The sequence below is a fragment of the Microtus pennsylvanicus genome, chromosome 6 (assembly GCF_037038515.1).
Source record: "Microtus pennsylvanicus isolate mMicPen1 chromosome 6, mMicPen1.hap1, whole genome shotgun sequence".
Classification (NCBI taxonomy): Eukaryota; Metazoa; Chordata; class Mammalia; order Rodentia; family Cricetidae; genus Microtus; species Microtus pennsylvanicus.
The window spans coordinates 25,711,691-25,734,089 of NC_134584.1; the positions used below are offsets into that span (position 1 = coordinate 25,711,691).

General features: G+C 43.3%; 1 protein-coding gene across 4 annotated transcripts in view; it reads left to right on the top strand.

Moving 5' to 3' along the window:
- Positions 1-19,043, top strand: part of Npr3 (natriuretic peptide receptor 3) — a 60,896-nt gene extending 41,853 nt beyond the window's left edge. For 3 of the 4 annotated variants that reach the window (XM_075975873.1, XM_075975872.1, XM_075975874.1), the window contains exons 4-8: positions 1,298-1,433; positions 7,935-8,029; positions 10,921-11,056; positions 12,653-12,740; positions 13,727-19,043. In XM_075975873.1, coding sequence (XP_075831988.1) covers positions 1,298-1,433; positions 7,935-8,029; positions 10,921-11,056; positions 12,653-12,740; positions 13,727-13,838 — 567 coding nt within the window. In that variant the 3' untranslated portion in view covers positions 13,839-19,043. The remainder of the gene's footprint in view (positions 1-1,297; positions 1,434-7,934; positions 8,030-10,920; positions 11,057-12,652; positions 12,741-13,726) is intronic. The other variant, XM_075975871.1, reaches the window with a different exon arrangement.
- The last annotated feature ends 3,356 nt before the right edge of the window (positions 19,044-22,399 follow it).

Genomic DNA, 22,399 nt, shown 5'->3' on the forward strand with positions numbered 1-22,399 from the left:
AAAATGAGAAAATGCCATTTTGGAACACTGGGTAATTTACAAACTCTGTATTGAAGGCACAAAATATTTTCCAAGTTTCTGCTGGTTGTCCATGCTGCCGTGTTTCTCTCGCTTCAGCTGAGCAGAAGTGTTATTTTTAATGCAGTAGTGGTCAGGGTATGTCTTTGCCACGTTATTCTACCCAGAGTGTTTTCTCCAGACTTCCTCACTTCCAAACATCTGTTCAGTTTCAGAATTCAGGTCAACTTTTGCCACCACTCTTGAGCTTCTCTTTATTATTCTCCCCCAGTCTATAACACTAACTGCTCTATTTACTGTATCTGAATAAGACTCCAGGACAGTACCAAGAGCATCCTATGGCCCATAAAACAAGTTGCTGAATACTTGATACTCACTAGACACTTTATGCTGTGTTGCCATGTGATTCTTGCAATCACCCTTAAAGAAGGTTCTACACCACCTACATGGGTACAGATGAAAGAACAAAACTCAACACGATTAAACAACTTCCCTAAGTTTAGTGGCCAGTGTGTGCATTTGTGAAACTTTTCCTGAGCTAGAGATCAAATAAAATGTATAAGCTGTCAAGACTGAATCAATTTCTGTCCCTGGAGCTTGGCAGGGGACGGAAAGAGAGACAGATGTTTGTTGTCAGTGCAGGAGCAAACACTGCTGCCCACTCCCAAGGCAGGAAGAAAGTCCTGTGTCCATTCTTTGTATCTTTGTTATGTGTCTGCAGTTGGTAACAGTTTTGTTGAGCTCGAACAAATGGATACCTACATTTTTGTTTCATCTTGATCTTTTGAGATGAGGTCTTGCCATGTAGTGTAGGCTGGCCTCAAGCCCTTCACTTCTCTGCCCCAGCTTGCCCAGTTACTACTGTTCCATTTGTGTGCCCTACACTCAGAATGTAAAGGGATTACACGGGCAGTGGAATCTGGAGCAGACTTCACTGAGTGTTGGACTCATGCCACATTGAGGCTGATGGAAGATGTGGGTAGAAGGGTAATTGCATGAAAAGAGGGTCAAAGTTCCGGGAATAATTAGCCTGAACAACAGAATGGTTTCTTTGACTTCTGCAATGTCTTGTTTGCTCTGTAAATTCTAAGGAAGTGTTTTTCCTACTTAGTGCCAGGAACACATGATAAGACTCTTGGTAGTTACTTTTGATAATTCTGCCCACTTCCTCCCTTGATCTCACATCTACAGACCCAGGTTGGACCGTTTTGTTTGCTTGCATCATGGAGGAACATCAATCATCAGGTTCTCAGGCTCACTCAGTGGGTTTCCTTTGCAGGTGAACATGTTTGTTGAAGGGTTCCATGATGCCATCCTCCTCTACGTTCTGGCTTTACATGAAGTTCTCAGAGCTGGCTACAGCAAGAAGGACGGGGGGAGAATCATCCAGCAGACCTGGAACAGGACTTTTGAAGGTAGGGATTCAGTTTCCATGGCAGCGGCACTGCAGACAAGTGAGTCACTGCTTCTGTAGTTGCTATCTACTGCAACAATAGACTTGATTTTATTTCAGTTTGAAAGTATGGAGAATAAGCCAACTCACCTCACTGGCTTGTAAAAATAAGATGGAACAATGCAATGCATGCGAACATGGCGTTGAGCAGATTCTACTTCATTAAGAACCATCCTGCTCCTTGCTTATTTATATAACACTTTATATATATGTATACATGTGTGTGTGTGTGTGTGTGCGTGTGTGTAAGCTAGGGTTTCATGTCAGGTTTTATTGTTCCTCAACTTAGTTCTTGAGGTGGTCTCTCATCGATTCTGGAGCTCACTGTTTTGACTAGATTGGCTGGGCAGCGAGCCCCTGAGACCTGCCTGTTTCGGCCTCTGTCAGTACATGGGTTACAGATCCGAGTGACTGCTCAGCTTTCCACAGGGGGCTGAGAGTCAGAACTTGGGTCACCGTGCCTGTACAGTCAGCAGTTTATCCACAAACCCAGCCCTCCTGTGTACTTACACACACACACACACACACACACACACACACACACACACACTAAACACAAGCTATATTCACCACAGAACAACCAGTGTGGAAGATCTGCAGGCAGGCTTAAAGGTGTGTTAATCCAGCTGTACATCCCCACACCCACACCAGGTTGGTTTCAGTGAAATGCAGATGTTAGCCATCATATCCAACCTGGTGGTTAGAGCTGCTTAGCAGGTCCACGCCCTCTGCTTTTATTTGACTTTCGAAGTAGTGAATATTAGTTGCTTAAAAAAAAACAAAACAAGAAAACAAGACAAAACAAACAGAAAAGTCAACAAAAGCATATTATGTCATCATTCCAGCAACTGACATTGACATTTAAAAACGAGACTATTCTTGGCTTGAAAGCTTAAATGGTATAAAGATGTACAAAATAAAAAGTGAAGCCTTTGTTTTCACTGCCGTCGCCTTTCCCCAATGCAATCACTGTCAGCAATTTTCCAGATGACTCCAGAGTGTGCTATGCTTTCTGATAGCACACAATACAGAGCAAACAATGTAAAACGTTTAGAAAGCCGGATTCATTGAAAACACCATTTTTCATTTTAGTTCCATTTATAGATTTCACTCTTTTGTATGCCAGAAAATTCCATATGAGTAGATCTAACATATTTTGAAATGAGAGTTAAGTGTGATTCTGTTGTATAATAATTTCCTTTATTTTTTAAAATTATTTTCAATAATTTTGTTTATTTGTTTTGAGGAAGGGACTTACTATGTAGTCCTGACTGGCCTGAAACTTGCTTATACAGACCAGACCAGACCAGACTTAAACATGAGATTCTCCTGTCTCTGCCTCCTGAGTACTTGGATTGCAGGTTCTACCATCCCCAGCTTCTAATCTACCTTTGATTGGTGGAGGCTTCAGTTAGTTACAGTTTTTGTTATTCTGCAACACAGTGTCACAGGCCAGAGACTGTTTCTCACAGAGAACATTTGCAATGGTGAGGGATTTAGGTCTCTAGGTATGTGGATGCTTTATACAATGCATGGAATATCACCAGTCTTTTTTCTTTTGATAGGTTGTGCTGGTTCATTTACCACCAAAATGGTTTCTTTTAAATGTTTTTGGGAATTTAATTCCATTTCTCCTTTTTCTTTCTTCCTTTCCTTCAAACCCTCATATATTCTTCTTTCTGCTCTCCTTCATATTCATAGCCTCTTTTATTTCCCACCAATTATTAATTATATGCATATGTGTATATATCTATGTACCTATATGTATACACTCATGTATATTTCTGTTCAGTCAGAATAATGTTAGTTATAAGTATGTTTTCAGAGCTATTTGCCAAACATCTCATAAAAAATTCTGTGAATCTATATTTTTGTCAGTAGTGTATGTAAGAGCTGTGGCTTCCTCACCAGCACGCCAAGCTGGCATGGCTGGTTCCTAGAGCAGGCACCAGCGCTTCTGTTCACTCATCCAGTGCATTCACCAGGCTTCCGTGATAGACCAGGTACTGTCCAAGGAGCCGAGGATGAAGCCAAGAACAAAAGATGCTGTCCATATCAGTTTCTCTCATGTGCAGATGTGTGTAGGCAATAAACACCCCTCTCCCACGCCAGGAGGTGTCAAATAAAACAGGGTAGGAAGATAGAAAGCGGTGGGAAAGAACTGCTGGGTTAGAGCAGTCAACAAAAGGCCTCTGGACATGGCAGCTGGCTGGGACCTGACGGCGACAGAAGACATTGTATATGGGCGACTATGCCACAGAGATGGCAGCCACTGCAGTGAAGTCTGGGTGTATGCAATAGGAGATTGTTCCCTGAGGAGGTGGGGGGGGGGTCTCTGTGGCTGATGACTGAATATAAGGGACAGTGTGATAGGACCCAAAGCTCAAGATGCAGTGGGACCAGACCCATGGGCCTGGAAACTGCTGACATAGTTTCCATGGAGACGGTGTGCCTTACTGCTGCTCTGTAGCACATAACCTGTAGCGTGCTGGCGAGCATCTTCTGAGAACCATTAACACAGCGTGCAGACTGGGGATGCGGGAAGCAGGAGCCCGCAACCTTTAGTACCCAATTTGCTCTGTAAGGAGACTGGGTAAGCTAACTGAAAAGGGCCTTTCCAGTTCTTCATTGTGCCAACTTGTCCTGTGAGCTCTTCTGCGGATTGGAGTATGCCTGTACTTGTGTTTACATGAGTGAGACTTCTCAATGCCAAGAGCAAAGCCGAGTCAAGCTTTGAGAGAGGAGTATGGGATGGTTCCCTCTACGTTTCATGGCCTCAGCTTGTCCTCAGATATTAAAAGGGAAGGACAGAAGGGAGGAGTGGTGCTCCAGCTAGGGTTGTCTGGGTAGTAGATATGGCAGCCCAGGTAAGTTTCTTTTCTCTATGGTGGTTTCAGTGAACACCATGTTTTACCTTAGACAAAAGTGACAGCTTCCATTTTAGACAAGTAGTTGTTTGGGGGTAAACAAGCTCCCTGGATGAACTTGTTTTGGCTCTTCCTGCTTCAGCTAAGGGGCAGGAATCAAATAGGGTAATTCAGGGGGCATATTAGGACAAAGTCAAATTTCCCAGAATCTGTGCACAATGCACCGAGAAACCGGTGTGTGGGGACACAACCTTGGTCAGGCACATCCCTTTCTTAGCTATTACTCACCGCACGGTGTGGTCATTTGTTCTTGGTCTTCTGACAGCGGGACAGGAGCCAGAGTTGGGGATGCTCAAAGGCACCTCTGAGAGAGGTTGGCGAGCAAAGGGCAGGTGTCCACAATGGCTGGGACACAGCTTGATTTAGAGCTGAGACAGGCACTAACTATTCTCAGATGCCATCTTCATGGTTCCATTTTAAGGTCAGGTCTACGTGGTCAGTATGTACCAAGAGTATAAAGAATAGTATAGTTGAGTCTAAAATTAGGATCTTATGTGTCTGAAATGTAAAGACCAATGCCCAGGTGAGTTTGAATGGTTCAGAGAGCCCATGTTATTTCCTAAGCAGCAGTCCATTTGAAGGCAGCCCCTCAAAGAGCTGAAGAAAAACTCAAATCTCCCTCACATTAAAAACAATTTTAATTTTAGTGGTTGCTGTAAGTGACCATTAAGTTGTCAGGAGAAAAAAATACCCTGGATGTTATTTGACAAAATTGGATTTTACTGCCGTGAAACCTATGATCAACTCTCAAGACTTCCAATAAACGGTCCAAGGAGAGGCCGTATTTCCTCTGTGTGAGAGGTTAGAGGGGCAAGGTAAACAGGACTGTGTGTGGCTCAGGCCTGGGCAAATAGAAACCGGGTTAGAAGGACTCATTGCTGATACACAGGAAAATTCTGCTGTCACCTAACAAGTTCACCTTCTGCTCGATACTCTCAGGTGAAGTCTCACTTTGCAAAGCAGCCACCCCGAGAGTTCTCACCCCACTTCTTGGCAGAATTGCAATCACTTAAAGGTGTAATGAGGTGCAGGATTCCCAGGACCACTGCATCAGATACAATACAGTGTAAATCACTCAGGGCACACTTCCCTAACGCCGCTGGACAGATTGACAAGTGACCTCAGATAGCCACAGTGTTTTGAGAGTGAATATGTATATGTACACACACATGTATATGTATATATACACATATATGTATATGCACATTTACACATATATACATACTATATGTATATAATTTAAAGTTTTATAGCCTCTCAAGGATGCACAAGTTCATGATAGGCGCATCCTTTGTAACCTGCCTGTATTAAGAAGACAAAAAAAAAACAACAAACAAACCCCAAGATGAATGGTAACTCCATTCTGTTTCCAGCAAAGTAACCCAAAGTCTGGAAAAGTCAGTGGGCCTTCAAACCACAGCCCAAAGGACAGTAAACCCAAATGCCTGCCCTCTCCAAACCACACGAGAGGATGGAACTTTCCCTTGGGATGCTCCTCAGTGGACATTTCCCTGAGGCGGTCACTCTGTCTGGGGAGAAGCAAACAGACAGCAGCACCAAGGAAGAACAGCACAGAATTCTCCCATGAAGGAAACGAATGGCTTGTGCTGATTAGAACAGGGCTGGTGCACACATCCTGCTACTTAGTGAACCAAGATGCAAATACAGGCTGTTCAGCACCAGCCTCTGTTCTCTGGTGGCCTTTGGGGATTAGCTGCAGGGAGCACCCATCACTGCTTGTCAAAGTGGCTGGGTCCTCTGTGCCTTGGCTGCTCTGTTCCAGCCTCCCATCTCACTGGCTCTGTTCATAAACACTTCATCGGAAACTTCACGGTTCTCTGGTTCTTTCTGGCCTTAGGGTCTTTGTAAATTAAACCAGGTCAGTAACTTACACTCTTGATTGTGTTTTGAAACACAGATTTCCTCCTGTGTATGGGATTTTATAATCCCATAATCCCTGCTTTTTCTTTCTTTTTGGCTGCATTTTAACTTGTGCTGAGTCGTGCTTTGAATGGTAGATCGTGGTCAAGTACTCTCTATGATACTACAGGCACAGTAATGATAAGGAGAACTTTATAATAGCATCCTCCAGCCCCAGATCTCAAGCTCAAAATGCTCCCACCTTGGAACATTTTACATGTCAAAATGACACCATAGATGGAAACTTCCCCATAATGGATGCTTATCTCATGCAAAAAATTACAGAAAATACTGTATTAAGATTACCTTCTGGCTATGTGTGTAAGTATGTATAGAAATGTAAAAAATCTTGTGCTTAGACTTTCATCCTATCCCCAAGGTGTCTCATTATGTGTATGCAGACATTCAGAAATTTGAAAACACCTGAAATCTGAAACACATCTGGCCCTACATCCTTTGGCTAAGGGCTACTCAACCTGTAGGAATAATAACAGCAGTAGCGACAGATAGAGGAAAACAGCTGGTATTGCTTAAACATCTGTTGGTGATGCCCCACGTGTTTTATCTCAGCTCTGCTGCTTCTTGGTAGGAATATGATCTTATGCTTGTTTACGCTGGTTGTAGAGGCTGGGATTCAGGGGACCAATGCTTTGGCCACGGTGGCAGAGGTGGGAAAAGACAAAATGGCAATTCAGTATTCTTCAATAAAAAAAGAAAAGAAAAACAACCCAAAATCACACTTTAAAATTCCATTGAATTAATTATTTATTTATTTAGTGCATGTGTGCTTGAGTACGTGTGTGTGTGTGTGTGTGTGTGTGTGTGTGTTAGTCGGAGGATAACTTCTGGGAATCAGTTTGCTCTTTCTACTATGTGGGTCCCAGAGTTCAAACCTACATGACCTATGTTCAGCTTGGTGTCAAGCACACTCACCTACTTCTCTGGCCCCAACCTGTTTGTCTGATTCTACTAGGAAAAGCTGACTCCACAGTGCAGGCCCCTCCTTGAGTCCAGGCCCCTTCTGAGCTACTCTAACTCAGCCTTCCCTGCAGTGCTAACTCAGTACCAAGGAATCTTCCGGATAGTGTTTGCACAAGCAATGAATGAAGACACATCATTGGGCAATGAAGACTTGCTCTTTAGACACTGGCCTCAGGGACCCAGCAACCAAACCCCCAGGGCTCTTGCAGCCTGTATGGAGCATACTACTGAATCCTGGGTCGGAGTGATTTTCCTTATGAGAGTTGTCCAATGAGGACCCAGACCTATGTGTGATAAGACATCTTTACCTTTTTGCTACTTTTTAGAAAATAAAAAATCAAAACTCTAGAGTAAGCACATGGCCTTCAACATTAGCCTTCTTCTGTTCTTTTTTTTTTTCAGAAGTATTCCCCAAAGATCATTTCTTTTTCTTTTTTAAATGGAGAAATGTTAAGAATTTAGGAATGCAGACACAGATGAAATTACAATGTCTTTCCAAATGCCAACAAAAATGCTTCCAGTCTGATGTGATTCCCTGTGGCATGAATTTGTTTTAAAAAATCCCATCAATTCATTTTCTTGGCAGGCAGAGGTACCGTAAGTTACTAATGTAGAGTTCTTTGCCTCTCCTGCAGGTATCGCTGGGCAGGTGTCCATAGATGCCAACGGGGACCGGTATGGGGACTTCTCCGTGGTTGCCATGACAGACATTGAAGCCGGCACCCAAGAGGTGAGGAAAGGACACTTCTACATTGGTCACTCTGGCAAGTGGGGACTCTGAGGGTGTATTTGTCCTGGTGTCCAATGCGCCCTTCAAACACAAATGAGCCTTCTGGGTAGGCAAAGCTCACTGTTCACTGAGGTGGAAGGCACGCCACCATGTGAATTCTAATATTTTCCTTGCTGGCCTCATGACATCATTAGAACCATATGAGGTGAAACCTAGAAAAGTAACACATGTTCTACTGAAAAATAGTTTTTCAACAGATGATGATTGCCCTTTTTCCTTGCAAGGTCAAGGCTATCACTCTTTTTTTTAAAACCTTTCTTTTTATTTATCCTTTGTGTTTTTCACATCATGCATCTCAATTTCATTCATCTCCTTTTCCCTTTCTATCTACCCTCTGCCTTTTTACTCCCCCCAATAAAATAAAATGAAATTTAATAAAGTTTGAGAGAGAGAGAGAGAGAGAGAGAGAGAGAGAGAGAGAGAGAGAGAGAGAGAAAACAATCTTGTCATGGGAGCTGCAGTGTGGCACAGCGAGTCACACAGTAAATCCCTTGTCCATATATCTTTACTTGCAAGTGTTCATTGAAAAGAGTCATTGGTCTGGTTTGAGGTCTCTGGTCATTGCTGGGACCTCACTGGGGCTCCTCTTGGCTATCCTGTTGCTGCCCTGTGTCACAGAGGTCCTGCGGCTTTGAATCTGCAGGATGTGGCCCTTCATGTGCTCCAGCAGATCATAGATGGGGTGGTTGTTGGGGTTGGTCAACTCATAGCTCTGGTTCTGGGCTTAGATGCTTGCAGGTTTGTTCAGCCCGCCAACTCCCCCTCCCATTTCATCACCAGGGTTAGCTCTCAGACTTGCTCTATCTAGTTCACCCTATGCGGCAATGAACAAGGGGTGGGGCCGGTTCTCCTGCTTTCATGCTCTCAGGGTAGACCAGTAGGCTTACCCACACCTACACCACAGTGCTCTACTGTGCTGCCCAGGCAAGATGCATGGGCCACTCCCCTGAGTGCTGCAGCTGCTGAGGAGCAGACACAGCTCTCCCACTCTGAAGGTCAGCATCACTCCTGTTGCCTCGTGGGCGCTGGCATACGATACCTCTCCTCTCTGTGGGGTACACCTAGCCTTTGTATGGGGCGTGAGGGAGCAGGAGCCCTCTGGCTGTGTTCACCAAATGATTTTTATATCGCCCCAGATCAAGAGCTTGTCTGCAGTCTGACTTCCTCCTCTGGAGAGTTGGGGAGTGATGGTTCATCCCATCTCTTTGTGAGGCTGCACATGCAAAGCACTTGGGATAGACTCAACACATACCAGTCACTGTCGTATTTCATGAGGACCTAGAACTGGTTTTGACCCTGAGCTGATATAGCCTGTGAGAGGCTGCTGCCACTTAGTGAGGAGGGATGAGAAATATCACAGGCCACCCAGGAGGCACAAGTTTGTGCCCAGGCAAAAGTGGAGAACCCCTAGGAGCTGTGTGAGGAGGCACTGCCAGATTGGCTCATGTGACTGATCTAAGAGTTATTTAACTGGACTGTGACCCTGCAATTATATCATCTAAGGTGACAGCTAAAACAGAGTTCAGTCTGATCATGGGAGAGCACAAGAAGTGAGTTCATCAGAGATGAATGTGACCCCTAAGGACAGAGCACTGGCCAAAAGGTCAACCAAAAAGTTCTTCAAAGATACAATTTTTTAAATTACATCTATCTGTCTGTCTGTCACTATCAATCTATCTATCTATCTATCAATCTATCTATCTATCTATCTATCTATCTATCTATCTATCTATCTATCATCTATCTATCTATCGTGTATGTGTAGGTCAGAGGACAATGTGTAATGGTTATTTCATTCCAACATGTGGGTCCTGGGTATCCAATTTAGGTCTTAAGGCTTGTTGGCAAGGGCCTTTACCTCTGAAGCCCTCTTTCTATCACTCTAAATTATATTCTTTAGTATTATAATTGTATGTCGATCTGACTGGAGGGTGAGGGGGCTGTGTATCTGTCACATGCTTAACCTGAGCAGGTATGCAGTGACATTGGTTTCTGTCACATATCCCCAAGGGAAAAGGCCTCACACATGACTGACAGTGTGGACTCCTTAGTGGCTGAAGCCCAGATAGGGGCCTTGTGGAATGAGCCAGGGAAAAGGTGTGAATCTGTAGACTATTGTTTCATAGGGAAGTGAAAAGAATCCACTCTTCCCATTATGCAGTAGCAGCTGCTGGATACCTGCAGGGATAGCATTGGTAGGGTGCAGCCTCCAGTGTAGACAGGCCTCACCAGGCACTGTCTCTGTCGTGTCCATACCTTTTCAAGTCTACGTGACCCTGATTCCTTTGCTGCCTTGAGGAGCCACTGTGATAGTCCGTGTGCACAGCAGGAGAGCCCCTGACCCCTCCCGTTTCTCACGCTTTTCTGAAGCTCTTGCTGCCACTCTCCTGCAGGTGATGATGTGTAGAGGTAGCCTGTGTAGATCAGGCTGTGTTTTGGGGAGCTCATGCAAGACTATGAGCTTTGTGCCTCCTTTGGGAACTGATGTGGAATGAATAAAGCTGATTTGGCCTATGGCAGGGAAGAATATAGCTAGGCTGGAAGGGATATATAGAGAGAGTAGGTGGAGTCAGAGAGATGCCATGTAGCTGCCAAAGGAGACAGACACCTGGAACTCTACCTGGTAAGCCACAGCACTGTGGCCATACACAATGGGTTAATTTAAGATTTAGGAGCTAGCTAGAAATATGCTTGAGCCATTGGCCAGAGTGCTGTAATTAATATAATTTTCCAGGTCTGAGCAGCCAGAAAACAAACAAGCAGCCTCTGCTTGCAGGGAACAGGTAACTTTGGCTTTTCCCTTTTTATGTCTGACTTTTGCCTCTCTGTAGGTTATTGGTGATTACTTTGGAAAAGAAGGCCGGTTCAAAATGCGATCCAATGTCAAGTACCCCTGGGGCCCTTTGAAACTGAGAATAGATGAAACCAGAATTGTGGAGCATACCAATAGCTCGCCTTGCAAATCATGTAAGTTCAGAGACTTAATTCACTTTTCCTCCTCTTCTCCAGTCACATGGGGCCAGCACATGTTGCTCTCAAGGACTTGTGTTCAGAAAGCTCCCATGTCTTTTTCTGATGTCTTCAAACCCGTGGGAACAACTCAAAAATAGCCATCCCTCCTCCCTTACCAGAAGTGTCCAGCTTTCTTCCCTTTATTCTTTTCTTCCAGATGATAGTATATTCTATCTGGATTTATATCTCTTTCTACAATCTCTTAGTTATTAGAGGTTTCTACTTTGAGGAAAAATAATATTATTAACTGTCTCTTATTCATCTACTGTAACAAATCTCATTATTGATTTTAAAGTTTACAGTTGACCTCCAGATCTTCAAGATGGGACAGATAATGTTCTTAAATACCTGGCAACTTACAAAGTGGCAAATAAGCATTGAACATATTATTTATAGCCCATTTCTGGATGGAGAAAGAGAAGCAGGTGTATCTTCCTCAGAGACAGGAACATTTTTTTAAGTGATTGTCTCTGAGGGGCTTCTGAAGAGGAAGAACAAGTGGTATCAATCTTGCAGGCCAGTTGGTGATTCTAGGTGACTATATATGGTCATTGTGTCTCAGGACCATCTTTTAATGTTGAGGAATTTATACTATACACTAGTTATGAGAAAGAATTAATGGAGAAGTGTATTGACCACATAGCCTCTGGGCATGGATCCAAAGTCTTACTTTTGCTTCTTGCTTTTTTGGGCTAGGAGAGTTCCTTCAACTCACCAAGCCTCCCTTTCCCCACATGTAAAGTAAAATATACCCAGCTTTGGTCTGAGGAGCCCAGAAGGCCGTGACCTGCAGGCTTACTCTAAACTCTGCAAGGACAGGAGAGGCTGATTTTTCTAGAACTGAGTTCTTAATGGAGTGATCCAAACGATTTGCTTTTTCACAAAGCTATGTAGGCCATTTGGAGATGGGACTCTGGCTTTGGTGAGAGAACATCTAAAAACAGAATACTGACCCAGTACAATTCCCCAGACCTTCTAGCACTTAGGAGTGTCACCATCCCCCGTGAGAAACAGAAGAGCTGGGGCAGTGTCTTTGTCCGTCGACGCTGCTCTCCTTGACTTTCAGCTCAAGCAGAGTGTGGATGTGTCTGAAATCTCCAGCTTCCAGCCTCATCAAATCCTGCTCGAATCTGTGCTTCTTTCTTTATTTGTGATTCTTTCTAACCTTCCTTCCCTCCCTCTTCGTCTTCCTCTTCCTTTCCTGTTATAGATCTTGCTGTGTAGTGCAGGCTGCCTCAAACTTGTGATCCTCCTGCTCATCTTCCCAAATGCCAGGATGACGCCATTTGTCCCAGTCTCAACTTAAACTTGTTTTGCTGCTGTTCTCTTCACTGTCACATGACAATGCATTTGTCTAGTGCTTTCTGAAAAGCATGCATATATATACACACACACACACACACACACACACACACACACACACATATATATATATATATATATGTATTTCACAGAGGAAAAAAATTGTTTCAACTGGGAGATGAACACAAACCAAAGTATTTCTACTTATTTTCCCAAATGAGCTCTGACCAGTGATGTCTCTTTTTCAAGCAGGTGGCCTAGAAGAATCAGCAGTGACAGGAATTGTGGTGGGGGCCCTACTTGGTGCTGGTTTGCTAATGGCCTTCTACTTCTTCAGGTAGGGACCATTCAAGATGCTAAAATTCACTCTGCGTGTTTGGCCTTTGTCTCCTGTCTTTGCATAATACTCCCTGTGATTTGCCCACACCCTTCTCTGAGAGAAGGATGGTGGTTAAAATATCAAAGCCATTCTTTGGTGCGATCTTGGGTCTGGTGGTCATCTTGGGTTATGGATTTCTACTGTACTCTGGCCACCACGGGCCAGAGAGTTGCTGGGATCTCTGGACCACAGATCCATTCATGAGAATCCCTTCTACCTACCAAATGTAAACACGAAGAGGAAATCTGGACAAAGAATGAACCTATTCTCACACTTCCTTCAATTCAGAAATAAGTGGCCATGTTCACCTTGAAGGGCTGGAGGGAGCGCCCAGTGACCTCCCATTCAGGCTGCTGAATGTGTTCTGTGTTTGGAGAAGTCACGTGCTTAGCTGTTGCTATGGCTCAACCTCCAGGCTCATAAACTGGTGCTATGTACATGTGCTCAAGGTTTTGGTCGTTTGTTGCCGTGGTGGTCCATTCTTTAGTAATCTTCAAAGGCTGAATTCAGGGCTTATTTCTAAGGTTTCTTCATTTTCACATGGAGATGTAAGTCTGGGTGTGTGTAGCTCTCTGTGGGAACAATTGTGTCCCTGTCCCTTTGGTCACAGTACACTTAATCTGATCTTTATCTGGGAGCATATCCTGGGAGTCAAGCAGAGTTTCTGGGGCAGAAGAGATAAGACTGAACCCACACGGTCCCAGGGAAGAAGGGGAAGGCTTGTTCTACAGTACATCGGAAAGCTTGCCAATTTTCCTCCTTGAATAAGGACACGATGCCTCGGGGCACACTACTTTAATCTCTGACCACGGTTTCATATTGTGTCACTTCTAATTTATCAGACCTAACCCAGATGTCCCTGGAAGGCATTCTTTGTAAGAGGAACTGTATAATTTTGCCATCAAGTGAGGTTTTATTGTTGCATTTATTCTGCTTTTACATAGGAAGAAATACAGAATAACCATTGAGAGGCGAAATCAGCAAGAAGAGAGGAACATTGGGAAACATCGAGAGTTACGCGAAGACTCCATCAGATCTCACTTTTCGGTGGCTTAGAAGATCCCCCACTTTCGTCTGCTTGAGAGATAGATGGAAGGAAAGACATCAGGGGAGCAGAAAGGACGCTCGTGGAGAAGTCTTTGTTTTAGGCCGTAGTCATTCACTCTCCATTTCCTTTAGAAGCTCAGGAATGATTATTAATCACTATCTGCCTCCCGGCCTTTCATCTCATGGCAAACAAATCTGAGGATATAACGCCATTCTATTAGGTGTTCTGACCGCTGGAAGGGTATAGGATTAGATTTATGTTTTGAAAAATCCAGCGTTTCCGTATCTTGATGGCTTTGGGAGCCTTTCACACAAGGAAAGGTGTGGTTTTTCTGAAATTAAATGTTTTGTAGCTAGAATAAAACACTTTTTACAAGTAGAATATTCCTGGAAAGAATTCAACACCCAATAAGAGGACAATAGAATGAAAAAAATCTCAAGCCTCGGAATGCAGGGCTGCTCCCTAAAGCCAGTGGACAGGTTTGTGGTAGACAAGGGCTGCGATCGGTGTCCACGGTCAGGTCTGACCTTGTGTCTCCAGAATGATCCTCCCTGTCTCTTTCAGTGTCTCAGAAAAACTACTCTGGAAATTGTAAATATTAGTGAGTTAGGAGGATTTATATAAGAAAAACGAGTCTAAATGTTTCTTTTATGATGTAAAAAAAAGCCCTACTTCCTGCTAACATTTTATTTTTAAGTATTTTAATCTTATATTTTGGTATTAGAAATGTGTCTATTTTTTCATTTTGAAGATTAAATCTCACTTATACTCTAAAAGCACGGAGAAAGTGTGTGACAAACCCATGGTGGCAAAGGGATGGCCTCTTTCTCTGCTGTCCTCTTTCCCGCGGCTGTGGTCAAACACTAACTGCTAATGGCCGCTTTGACTGCAGATGTCTAGGAATACGTTCAGCTTGCAAACTCTAAAGGGACACATTGATTTTTAAGCCGTTTTTCATTGTGAATGGTTTTAAATTCTGGAGGGCTGCACCCCTTCTAAATTGTGGCCAACTGATTGCCCTTCAAAATCCAGAGAGGGAAGGCAGTGGAGTATAGCGGAGGATACCCAGACATGCCAATCTTTCCCTCCAGAAGAAACCGAGGGCGAGAATTTGACAGCGAAACACAGAAATGATAAATTAAAAGGAGCGCAGTTTATCGAAACGTGGTTGGAAGAGGGAGTGTTGATATCCGCTCTGTTCCCTGAGCCTAGAGAGTTTTGCAGCCACCACAAATTACCCACAGCGCGGTAGGACAGACAAGTGCATTCTGGGAACGACCAAGTCAGCTTTTGCTGGGTATCCGATTCGCACTCAGTCCTGTCTGCTGAGGATTAAATGTGGGTTCCCACTTTACCGTTTGAGGAGAGAACAAGGGTACCATCTGGTAATCATGCCTCTCTTGGTAACATTTTGAGTTCCTCAAACACCGTTTAGTGGGGAGAAATAGCATAATTCCTTGGAGGCCACATTCGCTCAGGTCTGCTGAAGAGGAAAGCTGAGTGGGGGCAAAGTTCTGGAAGCTGCTCGTGCTTGCTTCCCCGGGAAGGATGGTGTCACAGCTGGTTGCGTTCCACGTCAAAGTGAACGGGCTTTTTCTGTGTGAGGCTCACTTCTTTCTTAGGGCTCAGGAAACGGATACAAACCACGTGACGAAAGAATCAGCTGTGAACAACAAGAGCAGCTCCGTTGCGGTTCTGCATTTAGGCGGCTAAAGGAAAAGTGCCGACTTCAAAAAGAGTGGAAATAGTAGGCAAGAAAGGTAGATCTCAAAATTCTAATGCAGGACGAGAGTTTGTGAGGTAGAACGCAGGAAAGCGGTGGCCGATGGTTGGGAACTCACATTACGTTAACTGAGTGCACAGACTGCAACTGCTTCAGTTATCTGAACCCGAGAGCTCGTTTACCTCTCTTACTTTCTCAATAATCTTTTCCATATATTTCAGAGATATTCATTTTCTAAGGTTTATTTTTTGAACCTGCGTGTTAGTTACAGGAGAGGGGGTGTTGGGGAAAGTCCTCTACATGGCTATATTCTATTTGGTGTAAATATTTCTGACCGTTCTTGACATTTATATAGTGGTGCATTAATGGCAGTGTTGTTACAGAAAATACCTTTTCTTTCTACTTCAGCTAGAGGAATTGTTCCAAGTTTAATAGCATTTCCCCAGGTAGGATGTTAAAGATGAGGAGGGAGTTAGCCTTTGAAAAATGGGTGACTTTTGTCTTCTTCGGAAGATGGTGTCATTTCTTATCATGATAAAGCAATTCTAGTATGATTAAGGTCATTTACATGTCTGCTATGTAGTTTTCCTTCCTTAAACATCTTCACATGGCTAGGCAAGGTGTTCTCAATCCCAGCACTTGGGAGGCAGAGTAGGTAGATGTTTGTGGTTTCGGGCCAGCATGGTCTACATAGTGAGTTTTAGATCAGCTGTGTTTACACAGTAAGACCCTGTGCCAGAAAAAAAAAATCTTCATATGAGTTGCCCAAATGACATTAAGTTTTGAAAATACCACTGAGCTGGTAAACCTCTGCTGAATGTATAGATGTTGGTTCTGTGGTAGCCCTGGGGTAAGAACTCTCCGTATTGTATCGTGGGACTTAAATTCCTAACTGCTAAGCCACAGCTTTGACATTTGGTCATTTTTAATCTGCCAGGAGCCAACTATTACATAATAAGTTCAATGGGACTTTAGTTCTTAAGCCATTCTATACATTTTTACTCCTAAATCTAATGATTAAGATTTCAAAGAGGATATCTTATTAGTATTTTTCTCATCTAGTCAAATGTGAGTTCATAACAAGCTAAAATAAGCATATAGTTATGGTATTGGAAATAAACACAATTTTTTTTAGTCAATATTATTGTCTTGGAGTTGGGAGAGAAGACGGAGTCTATTCTGTGTGGAGTCATGCCCCTTCCTCCCAAACAGAGGTTTCACAGGGAATCCCTTCAATGTTATATTGTTTTTACAAGCCACCAGCACGGCTTTTCCTGAACCACAGATATAGTTAGTTCCACAGACCTTAAAATAGTTCTTTACCCCTCAGAACTAACTCGTGGAGGAAAGGGAGAATCCTAAGGAAGGAGAGCAGGTGGCCTTGTTTCCTCTCTCCCTTGAGAGAAAAGCTCTGGAATGCCAAGTAACTTCCCGCTTTGTTTACCAGCTTCCAGTGCTGTGCCCGAAGGTACATGCACCCTTTCTGTCCCTAGCTTACCTCTTTTCTTCTGATTGGGACTGGCTGTAGGGATGGAAGGCAAGCGGTGGGTGTAAAAGGGGAGGCCTTGTATACCTGAGACAGACAGTGAGTGGGCTCAGAAGCCAATTCTAGTGACACCATTGCTTTCTTGAAGCTGAGTGACTTGTGCAGTTCTTTTACACACACACACACACACACACACACACACACACACACACACACACACACAAATAAAAGAGAAAGAATAGTGTTTCTAAGTTGGAATATACTAGTGCCTATGTTTCTTGAGACACAAAGGACTCAGATCCCTACTGGATGCAGCTAGGAAGGCAAATGGCGATAGAAATTTGGCCCCTCTACCTACATGTCACAGGTTTTGTTTAGTTACACCCTGTGGTTCAGGACTTCAGAAGGAAGCTGGTAATGAGCTGAGTTTCTCATTCAGTGGAATAAAAAAAAAATGGTCTAGAAACCCAGGATACTTAGGGGCAGCATAGAAATAGGGAGAATGAGTTGGTGGCACCAGAGGGACCTGTCTCTCATCCAGTTGGTCTTTAGAACTGAAGAATAATGACCAGTTTAGACCTTCTGCAGTAGCCAGTCTCAGCAAGAAATGATGGGCATGCCCAGTGAAAAGAACCAGGAGCTTATTTCTCCCAAGGCGACTATGGGAAGAACTTCCCTGCTGTCTCTACTACCTTTCTTCCCTTAGCCCCACCTACTGTCAGTCATGGCTCCACAGGTGTGTGGGCATCTTTCCCCTGCAGGTCGGAATTGGTGAGGGAACCTCCACACCTACTCAGAGAAAGAGACAAAATAGCCCTGGCTGTAAGGAGGTAGCCGGCTTCTAATCAGAAAGTCTAAAGTAACTTGGCCATGGTGCCCTTGGACAGTTCAAGCCTATGATTCTCTTGCACACTAACAAGCCTGGCTTTGGTTCTCAGCATACAGATTTTTCAAATGCGTCATGCAGGCCTATGGGATGAAAGTCACTCAAAAGGTGCTGGGTTGGAGGTTGTTCAAATCTCTCATTAACCACGAATGTTAATTCATGTGAAACCTAGAGCATTCAGAACCAGCTGATGTTGGTGTTTATGTTTTAAACCACTTTAAACACAATGAAAAGGATTTCACTGAGAGCTGTATCTCAGAGGTTAAAAGTCCATATGTTACAAAAATTCTTGGTGTATCAGGTGTGAGATGGCTCTTAGTGGAGAGATTTGAACACGTAGACCTCAGAGTTAATAAAAACATGTTACGTTTATTCATAGTTAAAGACATAAATTTATATGCACAGGAACAAAGAGGTCTATTTACCAAGCATGAATCATAACAGCCTACCGAATTCATTTTTTTATTTTCTAGAACAAAGCTGTCATAGTATACAGCAAATATCAGGTAGAGAAAGTTATTTCTGCAAAGAAAGAAGCAAATGTGGATTTTGACATGAAGTATCTTATTCAGGATTTGGTGCTTGTGTCTGAAAATGTTCAGTGTGGTGTGCATAAGTCAGCAATGAAGTACCCGCAACAGGCCGGAGGTGCTGTGTTTCTGAGAATAAGAGCTTTGTTCCCTGTGCATAGTTGAAACCAGGGGGTCACGAGCTAGGCATTGCAGAAGGTTAATCCCGGAGCCCGTGTCTTTTGTGCCATATCAGTCATGGCTAATTTAAATACAGGACCACCAAACAATACAAACCTACCATGAGTCTGGTAGATAGCTGCACTAGTCACATACAGCTTACTATCTAATGTAAGTAGGACTATCTGCATATAATGTGATTTAATTTATTGTTGTTTTGTGTAGAAAATGAGAATTAATGACTGTGGACATAGCCCTGTTTTGTATAATATATTTTATTTCTGGTGCAGAACTGGTCATTTAAACAATCTACTTCATTTGGGGTTTGGATATAGATGTGTATGTGTTCTTGTAAATGTTTCTACTGAGCAAGAATACCACATATTCCAAATATAATAATGTTCTCATTAAAAATATACTCTACAGAAACAGTTGCCTGTCTATAATTTGACTAACATATATTGCATATATACAAGTTTTCTGAGAATTTCCTGTTTTCTTGAATGAGCTGAAGTAAAAGACCAACTAATGGCTATGATGGATTATAATGTTTGAATGACATTCATGAAAGGACTCAAGAATTTCTGCCCCACAAAAGGAAACTCACAGAGATAGCATGGCATCAGAGTGCCAAACCCTGAATACATAGACTCCGCAGGTACAGGAAGAAGGTGGCATGGAGAATAACCATGCTCATCGTGAGACATCATGTGTCCAACTGATGTCACGGGTTCATATTATATGCCCATCACCCACAGAGACCGTCAATTCTGTTGTCCAAAGGGCTCTTAGGTCCAGTGTACCAGGCAGAGTGACCACCCTTTGGTGTCTCTAGCTTCATCTGGGCTGAAAAAGGGCTATCTCAGCCTCTGGGAAGTCATCATAGTGATTGGCATGACTGGAACAGTGTCCCTTTGGTTCTGATACCATGGCCAGTGAGGTTCCCGAATGGTACCACAGACGCTACTCACACTGGCAGTGCATTTGAGGTAATGCTGTAGCAGGATGTTGGTTGGAGTGAGGTAGTGTGGAAAGACGTGGTAGGAGTGAAGTGCAAGCCTGGAGAAATTCTCTAGGAAACAGGGATTACTCCTGTTACTTTGGGGCCCTGGATTCTTGGACTCTTTCCCTGTATTCCTACCACTCACTCCTCTCTAAACATCATACGCAGACAGCAACTCTAGATAGACCAAGCATGCCTTCTTGGGACCATGGAGTTATGTCTTATTAAGGAGCCCCAAGGGGAGCTAAACACCACTGTTTTAGGACTGTGACCCAACCCTAAACCACGAGCATCTAGTGTTGACTTAAGTAGCAACTATTAATGTGACAAGTACCAAGGGTGGCACACCTTTAAGAAGGAGCGTCTTTCCGAATCATCTCTTAGCATCAGAATAGAGCCAAGGAAAAGAATCGCCTTTTCAGGCCTACTGTAACTCTCCCAGTCACCAGAGGTGGAAACTCCTAAGCATCAGAGAAGAGGAAGACCAGAAGTGGGTGTGAGCAAAGACCTGTGTGCAACGCGCTCTGTGCTAGAGCTGTTGTTGGCTTCTGGGTCACTCATGTCCTTCCTGCTTCACAGCCTGGCTCAGATCTCTGAGCTGTGTGATCTTGTGGGAAAAATGAGAACAATGCTGACACCAGGTAGGTGACTTTGGACTTAGACACCTGCCTGGCATCCTGTAAGACATTCAGCAAAATTATTATATCTGTCTGTTTCCATGACATTAGGTGAAGCAGCAGTAATCTGGAAGGCTTTCAAGGCCAGGAGGGTCCTTTCTGGTAAAAGTCACCGTCAGTTTCCCTTCTTTTCAGTCTGGTTTGGTGACAAGTGGCCTCTGGGTCTTGATGGATGCGATGAACCTCTGAAGGAGGCATGGGAAAGAACTGAAAGGGGAGACTGTGATAACGAGACACTTTGAGAGGGATAGAACGCTTTCATCCAAACATGGGTTCTCCCATCAGTGTGAAAGAGCCAATGTTGAATGCTTCATCTCACCAGCCTCTCCCCACCTCCTTCTTTTCTGAGGCAGAGTCTCTTATTGAACCCAGAGCTTACTGACTTGGCGAGAGCAGTTGACCAGTGAGCCCCGGGGAATCCTTCTGTCTCTGTTGTCCCTGGGCTAGGATTATATACACCACCATGCTTGGCTTTTCGTGTGTTCTAGGGATCTGAACTTAGGTCCCTGCACTTTCAAAGCAGCTCCTCATTAACTGAACTATCTCACCAGCCCAAACACTGACATTTTAGCCAGAACTTCTAAGCAGATTCTATAACAGAACTGATCATGAATGAGCTCATTTGAATGATAGCACTAAGTAAGATACATCAGCCATCTCTACTTTGCAGGTTTTTTCAAACCACAGAACAGATGGACACATTTCTAAACTTGGCTCCTTGGCTTAAGAGTCAAAAAGAAAGTCCCCGATTCTAATTCCCTGCATATCGGAGTGGATGCTTTTTGCGTTTTCTCCTCATTTCTACCCACCCAACCTTCTCACATCCAAGAAAGTTGTGTTTCCAAGTTATTTTTTCAGAATTTCTTTGAGAATTTGTTGGTTTGGATCATACTGCCTTATGAGTACAAATGATTATAATCTTAGGAATTTTGTGAGCTGGTTAGTATTGAAATAATACCTGTAATTAAATAAGTTTTGTGAAAAGCTAAGGTAATAAAAATTCAAACCACATTGCCTTCTAATTTCCATTTTTCTATTACATTTGCTGTATGAAAGAGTCCCATCTACCAATATCTACGGTAGGAATACTAAATGACAGTACATCCCCTCCCAACTCCATGCCAGCAATATCACCTTGTTATCTCTAAAATGGCCATCATATCAATATTTATACCACAGGAATCAGCATTGAAAATCATGGCATTCCCTTCACACCTGGTCATGGGGGGATTAGCATTACTTCCGTCCATCCTTCTCCTCCTGTTACCAGCTTGACTCTGCATGCCAATGACGTCCATCTTTCAGAGACGAGGAAAGCTGTGGACTTTGATGTTTAGTGATCTGTTCATAGGCTTTCATCTGGGAAGCAGTAAATCAGGTCTCCGCCACAGAGCTTCAAAGTCCGTCTTCTGCTCAGTGAGCTGAGGAATGAGAGGTTCTTCCAACTCGGAAAAGAATCTTCAAAGTCAGAAGGAATGTCCTCGTTCTGCAATCGCTCTAAAGGGAGTTTTGTTATAGGGCTTTGCCAAGACATCAGAAATTTTGATTCTCTAAACAGATATCTTTAAACACCAAAATGCTTTTATGGCCTCAGTTAAGAGTCCCAAACTTTTGTCTTGGCAGAAGCCCTTGTTGGATAAGAAGGAGAGTAACCCGAGCTTACCTGGAAAATGACAATTGGAATGCCACTGTGGAATCATTTAGGTCTCCTACCTCTTCCTCAATCTAATGATTCCCATCTGATAGCCAATACCCCACATATAAAGTATGATTGTAAATGTGATAAAAATATAGGAAAATAAAGATTCAGAATGATTGAAGCATAGTAGGCCTTCCAAGTAAAGCCTTAGTCCTTACCACTTGAGCATTACTGTTGGGTATTTTAAATATTATGTTTATAATATATCATGAATATAAGTGCATTGTTGAGCAGAGACTTTTTTTACAGGCTTCCCTGAAATTAAGGGTAATGATTTCTTTAAAACAAAACACTTCAGCATTAGCTTCCCTCTGGAAACTTGTGAATTAACCAGCCACCATCAACCTTTCTCAAAGAGCAGAAATATTTTAAGATACTTACTTTTATTTCTATTAGATTAGTAAAA